Here is a 25,159-nt window from a genome sequence, read left to right on the forward strand (position 1 = left end):
GAATAATATATCCCGGATATCTCAAACGGGTTAAAGGTCTTCACCTTTCTAACGACGCCTGAAGAGCACGATGATTCGGGTATAGTTCGAGGCAGGCTGACCAGACCAGCTGACAATCCGTCTGTTGTTGGCTATATATCGAATCCTTAAGATAAGTGGCAGACGTGTCACACAAACGGTTAATAACATTTTCGTGTTATCTAAGGTTTATAACACTTTCGTGTTATCTAAAGTTTTGGCATAATCATGCCCATACGTTTGGGACCTTTCCCAGTTTTATCTCAAGCTTAGACATCTTCATGTCTCTTAAGTAAAGGCCTAGTCGCTAGTAAAAAGGCTTTATCGCCAGTTAATGGGCCTTGTCGCCAGAACTGTCTAACTTTGTTTCGACAGATTGCTAAGAAGATTACTAAATTGTTTTTAACTTAACAAAATCCCAGAAGCTTGATACTTAAAAAGGTCAACGATTGGGGACATCACATGTAAGCCTATAATATTCCAACTAAAATTTACAAGTTATTGAACACAATACTTAAAGCCAAAAGATTATATCATTACTAATCATAAAATGCAGGAAATTAGAAAGGCAACATCCGGGTTTCGTCTTGAAAAACCAAAATCCCTCCACCTGAATATTGCCAGATGTTCAAAAGTCAAGATAACATGGGTTTCGTCTTGGAAATTCAAGATCCCTCCACCCATGTATCCTAATATCCTAAGCATACTATTGTTCAATATCGAAAAAAGTAAATTGTTTAACAGCCATTACAACCCAACATCAAACCATAGACAAACACATAAAAAATTGGGCTCAAGCCTTTTCTTTACCGCTATCATCACCCAATTGCACCGCATCACCAACCCCCTTCACTGCTCCCTTGATCGCCACATCCACAACCTCTTCCACAGCCTTCTCTGCTCCACTAGGACCAGCATCCTCCACCTTCTCCCCACCAAGCTCAGTCAGTATCTTCTCCCAAGCTGCCACATCCCAAAAGGAAGTCTCCAACCCGGCAGCCTTAGCCTTCTGAGCCTGGACTTGATGACGAAGAACTTGAGTTTTTTACTCATGGTGATTGAAGATGAAGAGCAAAGAGAGAAAGAGGATTACCTAGGAAGATGACCGAATGATTTGGGAAATATTTATCATGGATAAATATAAAGATATCCAAGGGTTTAATATGGTAGCAGATGAATGACACGTGCAGTGAGATCCTTCAAGCGTGTAGAATTCAAATTTCAAAATTTTACAGCTGTAATCCACATCAACAGCTGTTAAATTTGGGGACAATTGTTAGGGCTTGGATTTTTGGTATCCTCAGCCAGCAGTATGTTCGGGATAACTTCAAGATATGGTATCTTCCGAGGTAACATGTATCCTAAATATATTGTATAAATTAACAATGTGTCACTACTTTCTTTGTTTAAACAGGTCAAAGGATGTTGCCATGATCTCTCGGAGACTCGGACCTACAGTTATTAGCGCGTGGTTAAAAAGGAAATGTGGGAAACAATTTATTTGCAGTCTTTCTATGTTTACCAGGTCAAAAGATGTCACCATGATTGCCTAAAGACTCGAACTTGCCATTAATAAGATGTGCTGGAAAAGGAAAATGTGCTAAATGGAAGGAATAAACGGCTAATTGATTTAGTCTCCTGTTTCCATAATTATAGGAATTCTTGTTACCTATTTTTATGTATAAATAGAGCTCTATACAAATCGTAAAACACACACTCTAGACACACGAGACTTACTAGTACTCGCATTCTCTGTAATCACGATCAAGTTTGAGCTCCACCATTGTAATCACCTTTGTTATTAATAAACCGGTAGTGATAGTTCGGGGTTTTTTGCTTGTTATCTTAAGGATAACAGGTTTTTTCCTTGCAACAAATCCTTATGTTCAAGCACTTTTACGTTCAGTTTATATAAGCACCTAGTCCCGATTACTAATTTGGTTACGAAATTACCATTGTTAATTTTTGACCAAAACAGTAATAATAATTTGTTTTGATAAAAGGGGCATTTCAAGAATATTTTTATCGACGTTTCGATATAAATTTTATTTAAGTCCTTCCCATTTCTTTACGCATGTTGGTTACCATAGTGAGCGAACCGAAATGATCTGGTTATAATGTTCTTGAAATGCTAAACTAGATATGCTAGCACACCTTGTTTACCACACCGAATGGCGGTACCATAACAAACCGAATCGATACCGCCCAGGTTCCCATTGCGGCCCCGACACAACACTGTTGTGGGCTTAAAGCAACTGGTCTTATTTAGACTTGTTAAAGTTGTTAACTTAGAATTGTTAAAAATTTGAAAACAAGGTTTTAGATATTTCAAGTCAGACACATTGATTATTTGGGATTTGAGGTTTCAACAATCAAGTTCAATAGAGAGGCACACCATTACTATGAAACAATAAAGGGGAACAGAAGGAGAAAAACCAACACAAAATTTAGCATATATAACAAAGGGGGATACCAAGAGTAATATGAAACAAATACTATCTGAATTGCATTCAATCAACTAATTGTAATCCCTCTCAGGTCGCGTTTCAAGTCGATTCAGTAATCTATTACAGTAACCTATATATAACAGTAACCTATAACTTTATCTAAAGCTCATTCTCGTCTCGATTTGCTGACAGATTCTCCGTTTGGTTTCCATACAGAAACTAACCCTGCTGCATCACCCGTAAAGAATAGGCCCTCGGGACCATCTTGGATTGCTTTAACATCGTGTCTCGAATATATTCTCCCCCTTTCAGCAAAGCTATAAACAAACAATAAAAAACAAACAAAAAAAAAAGATTTAATATTTGCAGTCAACCACTCAACCACCACATAAAATTATGCATAAAGTTCGACACTTACGAGGGCAAATCATATATGCAAACGCCATTGTCTTTGCACGAACATAGCAATATCGGCTTTTCTTCTGCATCATGTGTCCCATAAAATGCAAGAACACCCTGCAATAATCAACAAACAAAGCCATCAGATCATATGTTATGATTGTGCTCCACACAAAGAGAAAATGAATTAAACGAATGAGACAACTTACATTATCTACATCATGTTTATAAACTTCCACAATGCTGCCACTTTCGGTTGCAGCCCAGACCTTGATCGTTTTATCCAATGAACCGGACAACAAATACTGATCCCAACATATAACGCTCGTCACATCAGCCGTATGCCCGTTTAGCTCATGCGTACACTTTAGGGATTCAGCATCCCATACCTTCAAGAAGAAGAACCACAATCAATAAACATGATGATAATATTTTCAAATACACAAATCTTTTTATAAGTTAACAAAAAAAACATACCCGAATGGTACGGTCAGCAGAGCCAGAGAAGAGCTGCTTAGCTCCTACGATTAGTGAAAGCACAGACCCCGTGTGGCCTTTCAAACATGTTGCTTCTTCAGAAAAATTGATTTTAGAAGTGGATTTCCATGCTAATATGCTGCCATCCTGCACCCAAATATAATTAACCGCGTTAGATATAAGAAAAACTATTTGTATTATTTAAAAGCACCCAAGCTTAAGAAGTTTTTATTTCACCTCCATCCCGGCGAAAAGAGTGTCTTCGTACATGGTGATGGCGGTAACCATTCCACCACATGCTCGGATAACTACTGTATTTTGAGTTTCACGGTTCCAAGCCTAACAAAATCAAGATCCCAATTATTAGTAACTACAATCATTAGATACATTGAACAAATTAGTGTTTTAACAAAAGATTGTACCTTGATCATATTTTGTAGCCCAGCAAAAATCCAGGTGCCTTCTTCAACCAAAGTCCCACATTCTTGATCAAAGTTAATTACATCCACACACTGCAAAAACAAAATAATAATATCATAAACATCATGACAGTTCATATGAGCATAAAAGTTACGTTTCAGGAGGCGAAAAGATTCAAACGAACCTGTCCGTTGCTACAATCCCAAACTCGAAGAGATTTGTCTTTGCTGCCACAATAAAGCTTGTTGGATCCACTCGTTAAAACAATCCCGGTTACACCCTGCATACAAAACTTCAATGAATTAATAACCAGTTTCATGATAAACAAAGAACAATAAAAAAGAAAACTTGGTGGCATGTTACAATACCTTTGCATGACCTTCCAACCGGGCAACCATTGAAAGCCCATTATCACCAAACCATGATCCCAAATTGCGGCACTTTTCGTCCTTTTTCGTAATGCGTTTCGTTTGAGCAGCATTTGGCAACACCACCTTTTGTTCCGTCTGGATGACATTAATCTGATTGCAGTCAATGTTCTCCTTGTTCAACTTATAACTGTTGGGATTCTTCCAAACACGAGCGGGGTGCAAAAATCTGCAAGGGTTTCGGGTGCATCTTCCTTCCAGCCAATACTTGCAGACAGCAGCAGATTTGACTACTTGATGATTTCTTGTAATTATATTTTCTTTTTCTTGAGTCCTCCTTCCGAGTCTCTTGAAAACGGAGGTGTCCGGTAATCTCTTACAAGCAACCAATGCCATTCTGCATAAAACAGACACCGGTGAATGTATAGTAGTTTATAAACCTTGCTAACCCTAGCCTTATTCAACAATCAACACAAACCAGACGATGATGACATATATATGTATATTAAAGAATATAAACACTAGGGTATGAAACAAACCTGTTATGGAAATCGGTGGATTGATGTAATGCGTAAGATTTACTACGACAATGCTGGGCTATTATTATGATGTTGAATGAAGGAGGAGAGTGTGCAGGGGTTACCGTTATATAGCCAACGGGTTTCTTAACTGCGTAGATTTTACGACGTGGGTTTGGCTTTTCAAATGTTTACTTTGGGAGCTAAGTTTCCTTTTATATTTTCAAATGAGTTCGTTTACATGTTTTAGGCTCTAATTTCACATTTGGTTTTTAAAGTATGGAAAACAATGGTCCCAAAAGTATGAGATTAACTTTATAATTATAACTAGTTTTTATCTCCGCGGGTTTATTTTGGTTTTTGATTTCAATCATTTAAAATATTATTTTTAATATGTATATATTAATTTGTTATGTTAATTATATTTTTTAACATTTGAGTTTTTCAATTGAGATTAATATGTGCATAGTTTGGTTGGAGTTGAAGTTTGAGACGATTATGTTTATAGTTGGAGTTTAAGTTTAGTTTGTGGATTTTTAGTATGTTTGTATGGGATTGTTGTGGGCTTGTTTTGGACTTCTTCCTTTTTTTTTTTTTTTATCATAAGACTACATAATATTTTTAACAGGGCTGATGTTTGTCGTTTTTATAATATTTTTAACAGGGCTAATGTTTGTCGTTTTTCTTGGTCGGATGCCGTATCGGTGATTCATTTATTTATGGGGTGCTACATGGCGTTAGTAGTTTTGCTAGATTTGAGTAAATGGCTTAATTTTCGTCCCATTCCTTAGCAGGGTTGTCTCCAAGAATCGTGAAAATTTTTTGAGGCGAAGGTGAAAAAAATTCAGGCCTTAAATTAGTCGAGTCTCGGGTTTAAATATTAAAAATACATATTTTTATTTTCAAAAAGATACACACACACATATATAATTTTTAGAAAAATAAAAATTCAGACCTACCAGGGTTTCGAGCAGGAGTCAGTCAACCACCCGGCCCTATCTCATAGTTGACCTTGTTCCTTAGCAACCATATAGTTTGATGTGCACAAGATTTATTCAATTAAATTAAATTGAAAATCATTTAGTTCTGTTATGTTACACAGGTGGTTCATGTAATGGTCATACACAACATTGAAATGCATGCGGTTGTCCTTTTACAATTTCTAAATGCCCGAAAATGTCCTTAAACACAATATCAAATGATCCGTAACAATTTTTGACTCCGTGCCACTTGGCAGGAAGGAGAACGGCTTGATGAAAGTAACGATTTTTGACTCCGGTGACACTTGCCGGGAAGGAGAACAGCTTGATAATAGGACCTCTGAAAAGTAGTAAGATAAAACTTTTAAAACGCTTTTCTTCTCTATCTTAATAGCCTTTTTAAGTAGGCGTACAGACATATGAAAGGAAATAATATACAATGCTTAATGAAAAGGATCATGAAAATATGCAGACACGGAACTAAATTATCTCCCAACAAAATGCATAAAAATAATGTGGAAATTGGAAAACATGGCTCGCACTTTTAAGTGGTCTTCATGGGTCAGGTCAAGTAGCTTGGATCGTATACCTCAAAGTAACAATACACAATGTTTAATACGAATTCTGAATATTAGATAACTAAATGGTATAAGGAAAAAAATAAATATACTTAATGTAAAAGTAAAGAACCATCTCAATTACATCAAATCGAAATACACTTCCAAAACCTACATAAAATTAAATTAAATGAACACAACAGTAAAGTAAACCAATGTAGAAACTAATGTAAAATGCATAGATCCCAAAAAAGAAAGTTCGAAAGAATTCCAAAATCTTCAAATGGAAATAGAACAAAATTTACGAAAATGCAGCAAAATCATCAGTTCCAAATAAGGGTGGCAATCTTGATCAAATCCATTTTAAATAGGTCAATTTGGGTTGTTTAAAAAATCATATGTGTTAGTTTGGGTCATAGATTTTAACTAAATGGGTCAAAATGGGTCACTTGAAGTTCTTCCTTCTTATTTTCGGTTTAAAATAGGTCGACAAATTTAATAAAATGGGTCGATGTAGGTTAGTGTCTTAAGGAAAAGTGGCAGGTTCGGGTTGAAACGGGTTTTGGATTGGAATGAGTTCGGTTTAGGTTTTGGTTCGGATCAGGTTTCGAGCTGACATGAGTTTAGATCAATTTCGGGTTCTTTTGTTTCTTTTTGGTCGGTTTCAGATTCGTTTTCGGTTTTTTGTTTCATTTTGTACGGTTTTTCCAGTTTCATTTTTGTTCGGTTTCAAGTTTTTAGTTTCGTTTTGATCGTTTTTTCAGTTTCAATCAATTCGGTTAAGTTTTGGTTTTTTGTTTCGTTTTCGTCGACTTTTCGGTTTCGGTTCATTTCCCGGATTTTTTTTGTTTGATTAGGACAATGGAGGAAACGTTTTATTTTTTTTTTTACTTTTTTCGTTTTTTATTTATATTTTGAGTTATGATTTTTTATTTATTTTTTTTGAGGGGTTTATGATCTTAATAAAAATCCCTAAAAAAATCATAACTCAAAATGTAAATCAAAAACAAAAAAGTAAAAAAAAAACTAAAACGTTTCTTTCGTTGTCCTTGTTCAACAACAACAAATACAAAAAGAAAATCTGACCCGTTCCGACCTTGACCCCTTCCGACCTAGACCCGTTCTGACCCAAACCTATGGACCCTAACCCACTCCGACCTGAACCAAAACAACCCTTTTTTAATTGACCAATTCCGACCCTAACCCATTCTAACCCATGACCCGTTTTGATCCAACCCAACCCATATGCCACCCCCAGTTCCAAATAGTACCATTGATCCACCTATCAATTACCTTTACTTTTCCCCAAGCTAACAAACCTGTATGTAAAAGACTAACATTTACATGTTAAATAAAAATGATTGTTATACAATTTAGAATAAGTGTTGATCCAAACACACACACAACAAAAGCTAACCACTACGTCATGCTTATGTTGTCAATAGGGCAAATATATCAGAAAAAATGATTGTAATTTTTCATATATATCTATTCTAATAAAAAACTACTAAATTTTGTCACTTGTCAATCTTATAGTACTTCTCATCTTTCTTTCAACATATTTTAATATACGGTCCCATCTTTAATTTATTTTAATAAATGAATTCAAGTTTATTTTTATTAAAGGTAAATCATAACCGATTTATTCACTAACATTAATGGAGAAATAAGAAAATAAGGATATTTCAAATTGAAGTTGCAGGCCTGTTTGTAACATTCGTTACTTTTTCATACCCGAAAAACCCGACCCATTTTAAATTTTTGGTTTTTAATATATATATTTCGTTGCACGTATTCGTCACTTGTAATTGTAATTGGATTGTATTCGCATTCGTTAAATCGACCCGCTTTGTTGTTTCATTATATTCGAGACTACTCGGAAGGTTGAAGGCATTTCTGGTCGAGGATTTCAAATAAAACGGTTATTTTATTTACATATGATTTTGGACACTTGTACCCGTGTTTGGAATTTTAATACTAAAACTTTTTCCGCTGTTATTTACTCTGAACTGGTTTTAAATACAAAGAATTGTTTGGTTTTAAATTTTTGTGAAATTGTGGATGTGATGACCAACTGTAGTATTCCCGGGTTTCGGGGTCTTACACCTTTCTAACACCGCCTAGAGCGCACGATGATTCGGATATAGTTCGAGGCAGGCGGACCAGACCAGCTAATAATCCGTTTGTTGTTGGCTATATGCCAGATCCTTAAGATAAGTGGCAGACGTGTCACACATATGGTTTATAACATTTTCATGTTATCTAAGGTTTATAACATCTTCATTTTATCTAAAGTCTTGGCATTATCTGCCCATACGTTTGGGATTTTCCCCAGTTTTATCTCAAGTTTAGACATTCTCATGTCTCTCGCGTAAAGGCCTAATCGCCAGTAAAAAGGCTTTATCGCCAGTAAATGGGCTTTATCGCCGGGATTATCTAACTTTGTTTTGACAGATCGCTAAATATAGAAAAGTTACTAAGTTGTTTTTAACTTAGCAAAATCCCAGAAGCATGATGCTTAAAAAGATCAACAATTGGGGACATCACATGTAAGCCTATAAAATTTATAAGTGATATCCACGAAGGTACTCTTTACACTTAGTATTATCACTTAATTCGTATTTCAAGGTATAATCTTTTAGTTTGATTGTGATAAATCACACAAGGCACCAAGATATATTATCCTTAAGATATTTTATATCAGTTCCTAATAAGTCTTTTGATTATGTTTTCTAAAAACATATAGTCTTTAAAACATTTTATGTTTAGGATATATGATCCTCAGGATATTTTTACAAAGACTCTTAAAGATATGTTTTCTGAAACTACAATCCTCGAAATATTCAAGAAGCATATTTTTAGGATACATTATCCTCTAAGTAACTTAATTCAGAAAGTTAAAAACATATAATATTCCAACTAAAACTTACAAATTACTGAAAACAATGCTTGAAGCCAAAAGATTATGTTATTGCTAACCATAAGTGCAGGAAAATAAAAAAGACAACACCCGGGTTTCGTCTTAAAAAGCCAAGATCCCTCCACCCGAGTATTGCCAGATGTTCAAAAGTCAAGATAACATGGGCTTCGTCTTGGAACGTCAGGATCCCTCCACCCATGTATCCATTATCCTAAGCATAATTGTTTAATGACAGAAAAGAAATTTTTCAAACAAGCCAGCAAAACCCATCATAAACCAACAAACACCAAAAACCTTAAAAAATTGGGCTCAAGCTTTTTCTTTACCGCCATTACTGCCCAATTGATCGGCATCACCAACCGCCTTCACCACATCCTTGATCGCAACAACCACTGCCTCCTCAGCAACCTTCTCCGCTCCACTAGGATCAGCATCCTCCACATTCTCGCCATTAAGCTCGGCCAAGACTCTCTCCCAAGCAGCTACATCCCATAAAGGGGTCTCCAGCCCTGCATCCTTAGCCTCCTTAGCCATCCTAAGCCGGGACTGGAAAATGGAGACAGCAGCCGATTTCTTCGCCCCCTCGGTAACCTCCTTGATCTGCACAAGACGATCTACCTCTTGGTGGATCAGCTCCTTCTTGGCTAGCAAGTGTTCTTGTTTCAAGTCGTCGATCTCTTTCGTCTTCCAGTCAAGAAGGCTGGTATTGGCATTTGCAATCTTCAACATCTTGGCAATACAAGTGTTGGCCTCAAGGAGCTCATGATGGAGATCGTTGAATTTGGAAGATAGCAATCCTAGCCGTTGAACAAACCAAAATAGCTTCAGCATACGTTATCTACAGAATACAAGGGTAAAACACGAAGACATACTGATTGAATTCGGGATCGCATGTCGAAGAGGAGTCGGAGGTATCCTGGGTCTTCCTCCTTTTCGTAGCCTTGGCACGACTGCCTTCAGGTTTAGGCTGGGGAACAGGAGTGGCTTCTTTCTTCCTAGTGCTACGGGTAGAGACCATGCTGTCAATATCATCCAAAGCAAAAACTAAGGCAGATTTACCTACGAGTATACAGGTTAGTATCCATGTTCCTTACCAGACATAACGGAGTCGGCTGATGGCGATGGTTCTTAGCTTGGCTGAAAAATAAAACGTCATTTCCTCCTCGTCGATAAGAAAGAATGAATCAAGCTTGGCCTCAGTCTCTTTGGTAGGAGGGGCAATCTCAAAAAGCTTCAAGGCTGCAAAAAACAAAACAAAGCATGTTAGGTATAAACGGGACAACATAAGACTTCAAAATAAGGTATCCTACTTTTGGAAACCCAGAGATAAGGAAGATTATCAGAATGTGGGAGAGAATCTCTCCTAACGAAGAAGAATTGTCTCTTCCACTGGTCATTATTCTGGGTGTTTCTCAAAACGAGCGGGGTTCGGTCAGATTTAGTTTTAAGAAGGTATTTTGAAGATTCGTGGCTACGAAGATCACACATGGACGCAAGCTCAGAAAGGGTGAAATCAAGAGTATGATCGGTGATTAATCTCTCCAGAACGAACAAGGTCCTCCAAACCATAGGCATGGTTTGGGCGAAACTAAGACCAGTTCTGGAAAAGAACTCTGTGGTAAAGGCAGGAAATGGGTACGAAAATCCGATTTTAAACGGCAAAAACGGAAAACAGATCCAGGTTTTTGAAACGTGGTCAGAAGAAAGGGAGGCGTCGAAAGGTATAAAAATAGTCTACGGAGGAAAACAACCTCGAGACCGCAGATTAGTGATGTCGGTAACACCAAAAATACATATCTCACTCGCTGGACTAGCAAGGAGATTTTGTGATACAAAATCTTCGACACCAGACCTATGGAGCTTCGGACTCATGATTTGAGAAGATGAAGATCAAGAGAAATAAGAAAAGATTATATTACCTATGAAGACGGTGGAATAAATTAGGAATATTTATCTCGGATAAATATATATGCTCAAGAGTCACGGATGACGAACACGTGTAACCAAGATCGTCCACACATGCAGAAATTCAAACTTCAAAATTCAAAAATTTTACAGCTGTAAACCATATCTACAAGTGTTAAAATTTGGGGACAATTGTTAGGGCTCGGATTTTCAGTATCCTTAGCATACATTATTCAGAATAATCCAGGATACGGTATCCTCCAAAGGTGACAGGTATCCTAATTACATTATATAACTAACACGTTGTCAGCTACTTTCCTTGTTTACCAGGTCAAAAACCGTTGATATGATCTCCCGAAGACTCGCACTTATTGTTATTGGAGCGTGGCCGATAAGGAAAACGTGTTGGATTGAATAATTAACGGCTAATTGGATTCGGTCTCACATTTTCTAAATTATAGGCAATAGGTGTTAGACTTTGTTCATTATAAATAGAGCTCTAAACGTTGATCATAACACACACTTTAGCACTTGAGACTTACTAGTACTCGCATTCTCTGTAATCACGATCAAGTTTTAGCTCCACACTTGTAATCACTTTTGTTATTAATAAACCGGTGGTGATAGTTTTCACCGCCCGGGGTTTTTTCCTTGTTATCCTCAGGATAACGAGTTTTTTCCTCGCAACAAATCTTTGTGTTCAAGCCGCTTTTACAAGCACCTAGTCCCGTTTTACTAATTTGGTTGTAAAATCACTATTGTTAATTTTTGACCAAAACAGTTATAGGTCGGGAGAAAGTATTCAATTTGTGTTATCCGGCAATTAGTAGCCGGACTACACTGTGTTCTCGGAATGATTTAAGAAAGTGTGTTATGAGGCTCATTGTAATCTATTCCCACTATTACTAGGTGATTCCGGTTGTTATTGCATTAGTAAGGGTTTTTTATACTCTGCTTTAATTCTAGCAAGAGTCGGGTATTTACCGATATGTGTGGTTCTTTTATGATTAGTCACATAAGTTATCAAGAGTTGAAATCTAGTCTCGGTTTTTGAAGCATAGGATTTCGTCGGTTTTCTTTTCGAAATTCTACTGGTCCCCATGCCAGATTTTGTTTTCTAAATATTATGCTCTTAGGGCTTTCTTTTGGGCGATATGCATATGCCTGATAAGGTTTGTCTAAACAATCGCTTCAAATGCCTGTACTTTCCAGTGTTTAACTTTATCCCTTCATCTTAAGGCATCGGTTTTCAGAATTACACTTGTTCCACAACTCTACTCGTCTTCCTTATCCCATATTCAGTTTTTTCAGATCAATTGTAGGTCATAAGCTTCTACGACTAATGTAACTTGTGCATTTTATGGCATATAAGTAGCATTCCATTGCATCAGGTGCAAAAGAAATCGTCCCATACTCCGAGTTAAGGATATTATAATTTTTTGTGCGTTTTTGATTGTCGGTAAGCATATGCTATAACCTTGTTTCTATGCGTTAGTACGCATTCCAAATCTTTTCGGGATATATCACAATAGATTACAAGTTTCATCAGTCCCTTCTGTGAGACTTAGCATAGGGGTTTGATAAAGTTTCTCTTCTCAGCAATTGAAAAGCCATCTCGTGTTCTTCCCCCAATCATAAACTCGGTTCTTTATGGGTTAAGAGAGTTAAAGGTTGGGCTATACTGGATTTTCAATAAGGTGCCGGTAATACCCAACTAATTCCAAAATTTGGCAAATTTCTCTAGTTGACTCTGGTGTTTACCAGTTTCTCTCGGGTGTTTGTGAATTCCGTGTCAACTAATAACGTGTTCTAAGAATCGTACTCCTTGTAGCCAGAATTCGTACTTGGACAACTTGGTATACAATTCCTGCTGCCTCAACGTCTCCAAGATTGTTCATAAATGTTGCTCATGTTCGTTTTTGGTTTTCAAATATATCAGGAGATCATCAATAACGTTATCATGAATTTGTCACTGTATAGTTTACAAACTCGGTTCGTTTGATCCATGAAAACTGCAGGTGCATTAGTTAGTCCGAAGGACATAACTAAGGGTTCATAGTAACCATACCAAGCTCGAAACTCCATTTTAAAAACATCTTCCTCTTGGATTTTAACTTGAAGAAAGCTGGGTCGGAGGTTGATTTTCAAGAAATAATTCGCCTCTTGGAGTTGATTGACTCGATCGCCTAATTATGGGAGGGGATATTGATTTTTGATGGCAATTTGTGTAGTTTCCAGTAATCAACGCACATCCAACGCTTTCATCGTTCTTCTTTACCAACAACACTGGTGCTCCCAATGATGATAGCTAGGTGCCTTGGTAATAGGAGTTGCCCTTAAGGTTAGGTCAGTTCGGACTTGTCGGATAGTTATATTCCAGGTAGTTCATTAGGAAAGGCATTAAAGTATTTAAGTACTATGGGGATATCTCCTATATGTTTCATTGGGGTTTTTATGGTTACATTTTCCAGAAATGCCATACACCCTTGGCGTAAGCGCTTTAATACTTTAAGATGAGACACGAGAGGTGATATTGCACCAAACTTCTCTCCTTGTATTATAATTGCTTCATCATCCAAGAGAGGAATTTTAACTATTTAGTCATCACACACGATTTCCGCTTTGGATTTAGCTAACCAGTCCATACTAACAATTACATCGATGCTTCCCAACTAGACCAGGATTAGGTTAATTAAAATGGTTGGTCATTTAGGATAATAAGATATTTTTGGAGTGTTTGGTTAACAATTCTCGGTTTACCGTTAGCGAATTTTATAACATAGGGATCTATTAGTTCACTAACTGGTATATTTCCCAGGGGTAAGAAGTTAATGGGAATAAGATTTCTAAGGTTGCCTATTTTAAATGAGACTAAAGCATATTAATCAGAAATTACAAATGCATTCTTCTACCACATTTAAGTATTTTCGTGTTCTATCTGATCCAATCACTAAACGCGGCCTCCAGCTGAGTTAGACGTTGATGTTTGATCTTGTTTTAACTTGGGATAGTTCCTTTTGGAGCGTTTCATACTTCCACGCTCAAAGCAAGCATGAGGGTTTGTCATAGGCTGTGATCGAATTGGTTACAATTGGAATAATTGTAGATAGTGAGGTTAGAATGGTCGGCTTACATCGCTCATAATGTTTCCACAGCTACAAACATAGTATCCAATCTTCCCACTTTTATGACATATCTTTATTCGATATTCCCTTATATGATAATGATTACCTAACCACACTTTTGGCGAAGGTTCATTGTATATGTTTCATTCTGAAATAAAGTTAATCGCCGTATTATTTTGAGTTGTAGGGCGTGCACGTTTAATTAGTTGTAACTCTTGTACCCCTGTTTCACGTTTGATTTGTTTTTTATTAGATGACTTCCCCGGGTGTTCTCAACACACTATCCCTGTAAGACCCCGAATCCCGGGAATCCTACAGTTGGTAATAATATCCAAAATTCACAAAGATTTAAAACCAAAAGCAAGTTCATTTCATTATAACCATTTCAGAGTAATAAAAAGCGGAATAATAGGTGTCAAAATTCCCAAAAACCGGGAAGAGGTGCCCAAAGTTACATATAAAATAAAAATATTCATTTCATTAAAAACGGTTTAGGGTAACCAGCAGCGGAATATGTCAAGTAGTAAAAACCCCAAAACCGGGGACATATGCCCAAAACCAAATGTAAATAAATTGTTTGTTTTATTTGAAGTCCTCGACCAGAAATGCCTTCAACCGTCCAAGTAGTCTCCAGCACGTCCAAGCGATAATCTCCAATCCTTAACTTGAAATTCAAACTAACACACACACAAAGTCAGCTTGAGCTAAGTGAGTTCAAGTTTTAATAAACATCATCTATTTAAAACATGCCAAGACTTTAAGTATAATACAGTATGTGGAAAGATAGACAAGCGAATAAGTAATAAGTAGCTATATATATATATATATATATATATATATATATATATGCATAACAGCCAAATAACATAATCACGGTCGAAGACGCGTATGACCGAAGCGCGTGATACGGGATTTTAGGAACCCGTTATGATGATTATGCCACACGAACCACCCTCCTTACGGGATTGTCAAGGCCCGCCACAGGATTTTAAAACCTTAGTAGTATAGTTTATCCCGGCCAAGATCACCATGCACACAAGAACTAATTATAATGATGATTTTGCCACACGAGCCGCCCCCCTTACGGGATTTTCAAGGCCAGCCACAGGATTTTAGAACCTGAGTAGTATAGTTTGGCCCAGCCAAAATCACCGGGCACACAAGAACTAATTATAATGATGATTATGCCACACGAGCCGCCCCTCTTACGGGATTTTTAAGGCCCGCGACAGGATTTTAGAACCTGAGTAGTATAGTTTGGCCCGGCCAAAATCACCATGCACACAAGAACTAATTATAATGATGATTATGCCACACAAGCTGCCCCCTCCCCCTTACGGGATTTTCAAGGCCCGCCATAGGATTTTAGAACCTGAGTAGTATAGTTTGGCCCGACCAAAATCACCATGCACACAAGAACTAATTATAATGATGATTATGCCACACGAGCCGCCCCCCTTATGGGATTTTCAAGGCCCGCCACAGGATTTTAGAACCTGAGTAGTATAGTTTGGCCCGACCAAGATCACCATGCACATAAGAACTAATTATAATGATGATTATGCCACACGAGCCGCCCCCCTCCCCCTTACGGGATTTTCAAGGCCCCCACAGGATTTTAGAACCTGAGTAGTATAGTTTAGCCCGGCCAAGATCACCATGCACACAAGAACTAATTATAATGATGATTATACCACACGAGCCATCCCCCTTACGAGATTTTCAAGCCCCGCCATAGGATTTTAGAACCTGAGTTGTATAGTTTGGCCCGGCTAAGATCACCATGCACACAAGAACTAATTATAATGATGATTATGCCACACAAGCCGCCCCCCTTACGGGATTTTCAAGGCCCGCCACAGGATTTTAGAACCTGAGTAGTATAGTTTGGCCCGGCCAAAATCACCATGCACACAAGAACTAATTATAATGATGATTATGCCACACGAGCCGCCCTTCTTACGGGATTTTCAAGGCCCACCACAGGATTTTAGAACTTGAGTAGTATAGTTTGGCCCGGCCAAGATCACCATATGCACAAGAACTAATTATAATGATGATTATGCCACACGAGCTGCCCCCTTTATGGGATTTTCAAGGCCCGCCACAGGATTTTGGAACCTGAGTAGTATAGTTTGGCCCGGCCAAAATCCCCATGCACACAAGATTATTATGATGATTATGCCACACAAGCCGCCCCCCTTACGGGATTTTCAAGGCCCGCCACAGGATTTTAGAACCTGAGTAGTATAGTTTGGCCTGTCCAAAATCACCATGCACCGTATACCCATACATAGTAGGCATACACAACTAATCCTTAGTCACTAGGAACTAATTAATATCACCAATCATAGGCCATAGAGTATCATATATATATACATATATATATATATATATGTATTTATATAAGTCAGTCCGAAATACGAACTAAATAAGTATGTCTACACGTATTCAATTAATACCAGGAGTAATGACATCATCGAGCCTAGACCATAGGTAATATATATAACCTTAAGGAATTTAAGGCAAGTCTAAATTATCCTATGGCCTAGAATATAACCCACACCTGGTTTTATAAATGCAGAAATAATAGCAAGGCTATACAATATCCATCAAATAGTTTAAACGAGTAAAATCGGGTAAAATTATAATTGAGTGTGTATGCCTGCCCAAAACGTAAAAAGAGTTAAATTGGGGCATCATGAACTCACCTGACACGAGTCACGCAAATACCAACGAGTTAGAGAACCTCTAAGCCAATCCACAAATCACAAGCCTGTCGGATTGCACACAAAGATTACTAACTAAACCGCACCGACTCGTTTATCCTATGAGACGTTCTAACATGATTTGATTAACCTAAAGCCTCGATCTTACCAAATACAATTACATCAACCTCCTAGGCCATGTATTTACCAAAACCACCCTTAGTTAATCCCGGGGACAAAGGGTTACTTAGCAACCAACTCAGCCACGTGTGGACCAAACTTAGTATAATTACGGCCAACAAGTCCACACGACACTACCCGAGTTGAATGGGTCGGCAATTCGCTTGTACAACGCATAAACTACCAACTAAACGCGAATGTACGTTGTACCGACCCGTTTGAGAAACCAACAACCAATTCAGCCCCATTAACATAAAAAATTAGTTTTTCATGGCCCGTATAACATACCGAGGCTACACAATCTGAATTGGTTGTTAATCACCTCAAACAACGCGCTAAACGAAACAATCAACAAACTAGACGACCGAAATCTTAGTTTTCAATCTATCAAAAAGTGACTAACCAACGGAGCTTCATAGCTCATGATTCTAAAGTATAATACATATGACATACCTAGGAAGATGACAGAGCAAAAACTTCAATTAATACATCCCCGAAAAGAACACAATTGGATGGCCACCGGTTTAGCCTAAAACAAATGAATTGATCAATAACGAGTATAATGAGCAGATTTTAGCATGCAAAGATGCATTTTATTGCATAGGAAAATCAAAAGAATAAATTATGAAATTTTTACCAGAGTTGAATAAATGTCTTAGCTTTATAAAAATATTTTTGTTATATTTTTATAGTGCAAAAACAAATCATAAAAATTCCTCCAACACAGAAAGGCGCGTGCAGCTATTTCTGTGCGTAGCAAAAGTGTTTTATTTGTTTATAAATCATTACCAAACCAAATTAAACGATTCCAATTTGGTTGTAAACTTAACTCAAAATATGAAGTTGCAGAAGTGGAACTAACCAATTTGGACTTTTCAAACAAGAGTTATGATGTCGGGAAGACAGACCAGAATCCGTTACCCCGCATTAGCTTTGACCACAATTTTATAAAATCATAAAAACCATTCAAATCTCGCCCAAAAATTAAAAATTATACCTTTCTGGAAAGTAGACTCAAAGTAGCACATCATAGAAACAAGAATCGATCAAAAATAATAAATTTTCATCGATTTACAGACCAGGAAATAAACGAGTACGAATCTATCAGCAACTGTTTTAATCAAAATTCAACCCTAACATGTTCAACAAAGGGTTTAATGGTGAAAAAGACTTGTATTAGGGTAGAACCAACCTTGAATTAGATGAGAGATGGCTGGAACATGACTGGATCTGCACAAAGACCGAGGAATGGGGCTGCTTCTGCTGCGATCGGGATTAGAGAGAGAGAGGAAGGAGTTTAGGGTTTATGATATAATATTCTTACATCTAGGACCCCCGACTTGCAAAATGTAATATTTGGACCGAAAGTTAATTAATATGACTTACAAGAACGACAAGGAGGTCCCCGAAGAATGTCGGATCAACTCTCTAATATAATACAAACTCTACAAATGTCTCATGCCAATAAACAAAAATACTGGGTGCTACATACTAATCTAACACTTTAAGTTATAAGAGGCGATATTTTGAGCAAAAGAATGGATAAACGGACTTTTAAAACGTATTACAAGGCTCTAAATTAGAAAGATTAAACCCCGGCTTTTAAACAAATATTTATAAACGATCGAGCCGATTAACGAAATTTACGAGCGTTACAATCCCTGATCAAATCAAAAGCTACCACGCCGACTTGTGTCATGGCATTCTCAAGGGTTTAGTTGTTAACTGAATTAGCTAAAGTCTCTACTTCTGGGCTACTAACCCTGGCATCAGTTAAACCAGATCGTTAGAATGGTTTTGTATTCCACTTGATCCACACTTTCCTCTTTCGATTTCTTGGGTTCGTTTTCTAAATTTCATTCTTTGGACGAAAATGTTCCAATATAAGGGTTTTAAATTTTTCCCAGGTCGTACGGTTGGTTGCCTCTTGTTCCCGAGTTCGTACAACCGTTATTTATCACCTATGTGATGGGCAAATTCTGGTATTGATAATAGACTCTATCATTTCGATCCATTTTACTCACTCCTTTACTACCACTAAAATTTATAGATTTGCACGACATAAATCGTTTAGAAGAATATTCTCGTCGTGGAGGATCACGGTTGTTGATATAACGTTTAATATACATTAATCCCGTGTACATTTTATTTATTATTTTATTCGTTTTGTTCGGTTTCTTGTAGGATTTGTATACTACTAACATTTTTGAATAAATGTAGGTCCCGAGACTTGTTCGTGGTTAAAGAGGGCGAAAAACGATCAAAAACGAGCTGAACCGGAGAACCGAACCATCAGGAAACGAACCGGACCAAATCAGGAAGAGAACCGGACCGGCAAGGCCGCCCCCCCCCCCCCAAAAAAAAAAACTACCGGAGCACCGCAGGCCCAGGCCCGCCGCGCGGCGCTATAGGTATGCTTCCAGAATTTTTCAACCGAATTTGTTATTTTAAGCCACCTGTTTCCTATATAAAGACCCCTAAACTCACCCTTAAGCAGACCTGAAAGTTCCAACCGATTTTGGGGAGTTCTGGGGATTACGAGATCAGCTTTTAACAGCTTTGGAGTCGAAGAATCATCTGGTGGTGCGCGTATTTGCTGAAGACAAAGAACACGGGTTTTATCCTTTATTTCATTTCATTTTCGATTTACCGCCATGAATTCATACTTGTTTGTTTTGTTTAAACCTAAGATGTTAGGCTAAATTGCATGAACAATCTAGGCTTATGATGAACCTACTTTGATGTTTTGATTTGACTTTGGGATTGTTTATCGTTACAGTTTTTATGGTTTAGTAAAAGATTTATTTATAATTAATTGATGCGTATGAATGCTTAGGATTGTTTGATGAGTTTTATTCCATATTTTTTCTCGATTATTGTTTGTCATATGATAGGATTGTTATTAGGTCAATTACTTCACGTTTTTGATTATTTTATGATTGATGTCATGATAAGGTCTTAGGAATAATATTGTCAAATAAACCTAAGTGTGCTGCTAACCTAAAATCTGTAAAGTGCTAGGTTATTGATAAGTCTCTACTATTTAATCTTGCTAGATTTAGTTTTACGTAAGGAGTCCGTCTAGGGTTGATTATTTATTATTGTTTATCAAATCAATTAAATATAGTAAATTGCCTTTGATTTCCGCGTTGTAAGGTAGGATTTCGTATAAAGGAACTAAATTATAAATAATTAGGTGACCGTAAGGGAACTTGATTTTCAATACTGGTGTGCGTTAAAACTTGTTAGAAATTCATAGGTGTCTCTTGAGAAGGGTCAGGGGTCCTGTTCGGGTTTTCTTTTAAGTGTCTATTTTACGATCCCAGTCCATAACTAAATACTTTCCCGCGTTAATTCATTACTGAAATTTAGGGGATTCTAGCCTAGTTAGTTTTCTCATCATCATCTTATTTTAATTAACAAACTCTTGCTCTCGTTTTAATTACTTGTTTTCTTAATTAGTTTTTAATAATAGTTTTAAATTAGTATTTTAATTAAAAACTCCCCAAACAAATATAATTAATAAGTCATGTTTTGTAATCGAGTCTAATTAGCTAATAAACGTAATTTAGAGAGTCTCGTGGGTTCGATATCTGGACTTACTTAGCTTTACTAGAGTCGATCGGTTCACTTGCCGGTTAGTAGTTTAGTCGAGTTTTAGAGAGTCTAGAGTATTACTTAGTGTTTATTTTTAGTTAATAATTATTAAACTACTTTTAGCACATCAGTTGTTACAACCAGTATTCATATTCGGTAAGAGATTTTTATTGCCAATGGCATTTAGTGGGGGAAATTATTATTACCGATAGTAGCATTAGTGTTCAGTGGGGGAGTATTATTCGTTACAATATTCGTATTTGTCGGGAGAATAACATTTGTAAATGTATTAGTATTGGGCCGCGAAATAGTATTCGTAGCCGAATTAGTCTTTGGCATTTGATTTGTATTCATTTCTGTGTTAATGCCGGCAACGAATCGCATTGCTATTATCAAAGTTACTGTATGCAGTTGCCGAACAATCATCTCGACCACAACTGCCTCAGGTCACGTGTTTGTTTTCTTCGGGACCATCCTATAATGATACGCAACTATACTTCAATTAATAGTAATTCCCATTCATCTCGTAGGGAATTACATTATTTAATACTCAGGTAATTCAAATAGCACATATATATCACACATATCGAATCCTGTATCCATATACCAAGGATAGTACATAGATTTAGCCTAATAAGGCCATTGTTTGCATGTAGATATCAAAAGTTGTCATTTAGTGACAAGTAATTTTAACCCTGTAAGGGTTCAATGTTTGTAATAAAAGATCCAAATCGTCCTCCATATCAACATAGCACCCTACCATACGCTTTCATGGAGTATCGAAACTATACACAACGGTACCATACTATCCTTGTCTATCCGAGCGTACATTATAATCATCATGAATAGTTCACAACTTGCACAACAATTATTTCGATATAATCCACCATTGGGTAGCTGTTTTATCCTGCCTCTCCCGTGAGTAGACATTTGTCCGTTATAAGTTTAAGCAGTATGTTATAATCGGGAGGCATTTGTATACTCCCCTTGACCTTTAGATGCTATTAAATGTAACTATAGAATATTCTTTCATCAGGTCATTCGGTACCCGCAAGCATAATCAGTCTACTAAAATTGGTGATTTATTAGTTGGGGTTGGTATGTTCTCTACAAGCCAAGACACATCATTGGTTCGCAAGCGTGAGGTTTCACTTCTATGATAAATTGATCGGAGTGGCAACAATATAGGAGTGGTTGGAGATACTCGTACACAGATGATTTGATAAATTTATTAGTTAAGGAGGGTTCATCAAGGTCGGTGGTACTGGTGAGGTATAAAGGAATTATTATTTTTATAGTTGGTGTATGATATATGTAGGTGGTCACGGTTTGTTAAATTATGGAAAATTCAGTAGGATAGTTATTATATTTTTAATTTGATAAACAGTACTCTTTACTAGGTATTTTCTTAGGAGTGGTGTTTATTTTTGAACAACGGGAGTGGAAAGATGACCAAAAAATAGTTCAGTTTAATGTTAGAAACTGGTATATGAGATAAAGATTAGGCACGAATCGAGAAGTGTTGTGTTCCCTTGAGATGTACGTATGTAGATCACACCTTCCACGGTTCCTTTCTGGGCCTTGAATTTACGCTCGGTCAGTGGTTCGATCATACAATAAGATTCAATTTGGACTCGATAAAGATTTATCAAAATTCTCGCTTATAGGTAACACCGTTTCTTCATCCGATATGAGGCTACCGATCTCGACATCTTTCGGTTCAACAATTTGTCATAAAAATAATATTTTTCGATAACAGGAATCACAGTAGAGAATATTATTACTTAAGGCCAAATAAAATATTTTATTTGTTATGACCACGTACAATATTAATTACGATAAAATATAATATTATTTTTAATAAAATATAATTTTAAACTATTATTGATTATAATCGAATATAATATTCGTTACACTGAGATTTGGTATTATCGACAGTACAGTACGTACACGTATTCGTATACCTTGTTCCAGATAAGCACGTATGTATGTTACACATATATAAACTTAACATTAACTTTTATACACATATGCCCTCGTACAAGCAAGTCTGCTATTATATTCCAGACCATAATAACTCACCTGCCCTTCGAGTTCATCCCCGCATCCATCATTATATAATATTATATTATTATTTATGTTCCCAAAGATAATCGAGCCTGCGGTTATATTTTAGGCATCCTAAGGGATAACCTAATCCTTTATATCCAATGGCTCTAATACCAACTTCTGTCACACCCCATGTAGCAATTTGCGGAAGCGTAAAACGTAAATGTAACAGACACCTCTGGTATCAACCACATTGTTTATAAAGAAACATTACAAACTAATTAACATTATACTACATTTCTCTATATTCATTTACAACTAGGTGATACAAACTAAATCAAGCCTGTTAAGCGGTTTTACTTCTTACTAGCATACTTGCATCAATTCACCCAGCATTGATCGCAAGTCAAACACGTAGCACATTGGCTTTCTAGCTCAAGTCCGATATACCTGAAAAACATGTTAAAACGGGTCAACTACAAATAGTTGGTGAGTTTCACGAGTTTCAAGTAATCAGTTGTGCGTATAACAACCATAGTTTGTAAACACGTAAGTATGTATGTATGTACGTTCACAAGTACGTTTGTTTGTATGTTTATGATGTAATTATGGTAAGTTACAGTGAAGCATTGACTGTCAGTTCGTGTTGCATGCCTCCTCCCACGCTCAATCAACCAATGTGGTCCCCCTTCCATCCACAACATGCCCCGAGTAGCTATGTCTGACACTACATAGCGCGTTTGTGTAATTATGGTCATGTGCAAACGGCATTAAGGTCTCAGCAAACCGTGCTGGCTCAGTTTGGGTTTGTCAAACCAATAGTACTATTCACAAGCCACCGGCTCAAAGTTAATCACTGTGTTAGTGGGGACTTTCGTGTGTTGGCACTTCGATAATTCCCATCATCAAACAATTCCGAGTATATAGATATGTATCAACATGTTTTTCACCCCAAAAATTCGTAAAAAAAGTTTAAAAATGGGGTTATGAAACTCGCGGCTTAGTAGAGATCCGGTACATAGGTACACGTAAGCTCGCAATTTGTTTTGACTCGTACACTAGTCCCTATAATAAATATTATAATAATATTAATATTTTAATATTATTATATAATCTTAATATTAAACTGGGCTGTATATCTAATCTGGGTATAGCTGTTACACCCATAAAGTGTCAATAGGCTTAGATTGTGATGTTGTTCAATGTCTAATATTTAAAATCGAACTTGGATCAGTTTTCCCGTTTCACTAGCTGCGCCAAGTTGATCGTTTATGCGTTTAGAAAACATGTATGGGGATGTAATCTTTGGTAAACGTGTTGGTTGATAAAATGAATAAGTTATAAAGAAAGATCACAAATTAGGGGTCTGGATTCGCTATAGGGCTCGTTTCCGTTTATTCAGTTTGGTTTGGAGAAAAACACGCACAATTCACCCAAATTGTCCGGATTTATCACAAAAAGTTCGTTTTACTTAATTAGTCCAAAAATATGGTTTTTTATCACTCTTGATGTTCTGATATTCCAACAGGTTCGCTAATCACGAACTCGTCGGTTTTTATCAGAATTGAATTTGTTTATATTTCAAATTGGCACAATTAATTATCCGTTAATCATTAAATTATGAAAATTTATCCACTTATCAATTAAAATATTTAGATTTAAAAATATTTCTGGAATTATTTGCTAATTTAATAATTTATAAAAAATCATTTTATATGCTAATTTAGCCCGAAAATTGCCTGTTTATACCAAACCATTTCTGAAAAATCCAACAAAATTCCTGAGTGATCAAAATACTTTCCAAAACAACATGTAAGATTTCCAGAAACTAAAAACCTTACCAATTACCCTTTTAAAGACGAAAACGACTATGAAAACTTGAATAAACACGAATCCACAAAACATAGCTAAGGTTTTCCAAATGACCCCAATTTTTATATGTGATCTAAATATATCAAATCTGAGTTCTCCACAAAATTTCATAATTTTTCAAGCATTTTAGGTATTTTTCCCAAATAAATGTCCCAAACCAGTAATAAATTCGCCAAATATTCTCGGATAGTCAAAAAATTACCACATTTGGACAGAGACTCAATCATATGGTCCCTGATATCCCTGCAAAACTTTATAATCTAACAATATGCACATAACAACCTTAACCTAAACAGCCTGTAATCGAGCAATTCGGCATTACCTTTGCGGTTTTCGCCTGTTTTCGCTCTCTTAATGCAATTTCCGTGTTCTTGTTCTTCTATATAAGCTAAGTACAGGTCCTATATCACAAATTAAGCATGTTTCATCAATATGGCCGCCTTGGAACTTAGGGTTTCGATTAGGGCATTAAACCGAAATTTTGAACCGTAAAAACGTCGTTTAAACCCTTTAATCCGTTTTTATGGCAAAAAAAAAACTATCAATCCAGGTTCCCAACCATGTATATGATTAAAACATGTTTTTGGACCATTTTTAGGATTTTTTTTCATGGTTAGGA

At 36.7% G+C, this 25,159-nt stretch overlaps 1 protein-coding gene across 1 annotated transcript; it reads right to left on the bottom strand.

Annotated features, from left to right (window-relative positions):
- Positions 1 to 2,611: 2,611 nt before the first annotated feature.
- Positions 2,612 to 4,525, bottom strand: LOC143592841 (zinc finger CCCH domain-containing protein 48-like). The gene is made up of 8 exons (XM_077072655.1): positions 4,130 to 4,525; positions 3,946 to 4,041; positions 3,764 to 3,853; positions 3,579 to 3,680; positions 3,342 to 3,488; positions 3,074 to 3,253; positions 2,884 to 2,981; positions 2,612 to 2,782 (listed from the first exon to the last, which is right to left on the bottom strand). The coding sequence occupies exons 1-8, from the start codon at positions 4,523 to 4,525 to the stop codon at positions 2,632 to 2,634; spliced, it is 1,260 nt and encodes a 419-aa protein (XP_076928770.1). The 3' UTR covers positions 2,612 to 2,631.
- Positions 4,526 to 25,159: the final 20,634 nt, after the last annotated feature.

This window comes from Bidens hawaiensis, unplaced genomic scaffold, assembly GCF_021521415.1.
Source record: "Bidens hawaiensis isolate Kalapana, Puna unplaced genomic scaffold, B.hawaiensis_p1.1 tig00041292_1, whole genome shotgun sequence".
Classification (NCBI taxonomy): Eukaryota; Viridiplantae; Streptophyta; class Magnoliopsida; order Asterales; family Asteraceae; genus Bidens; species Bidens hawaiensis.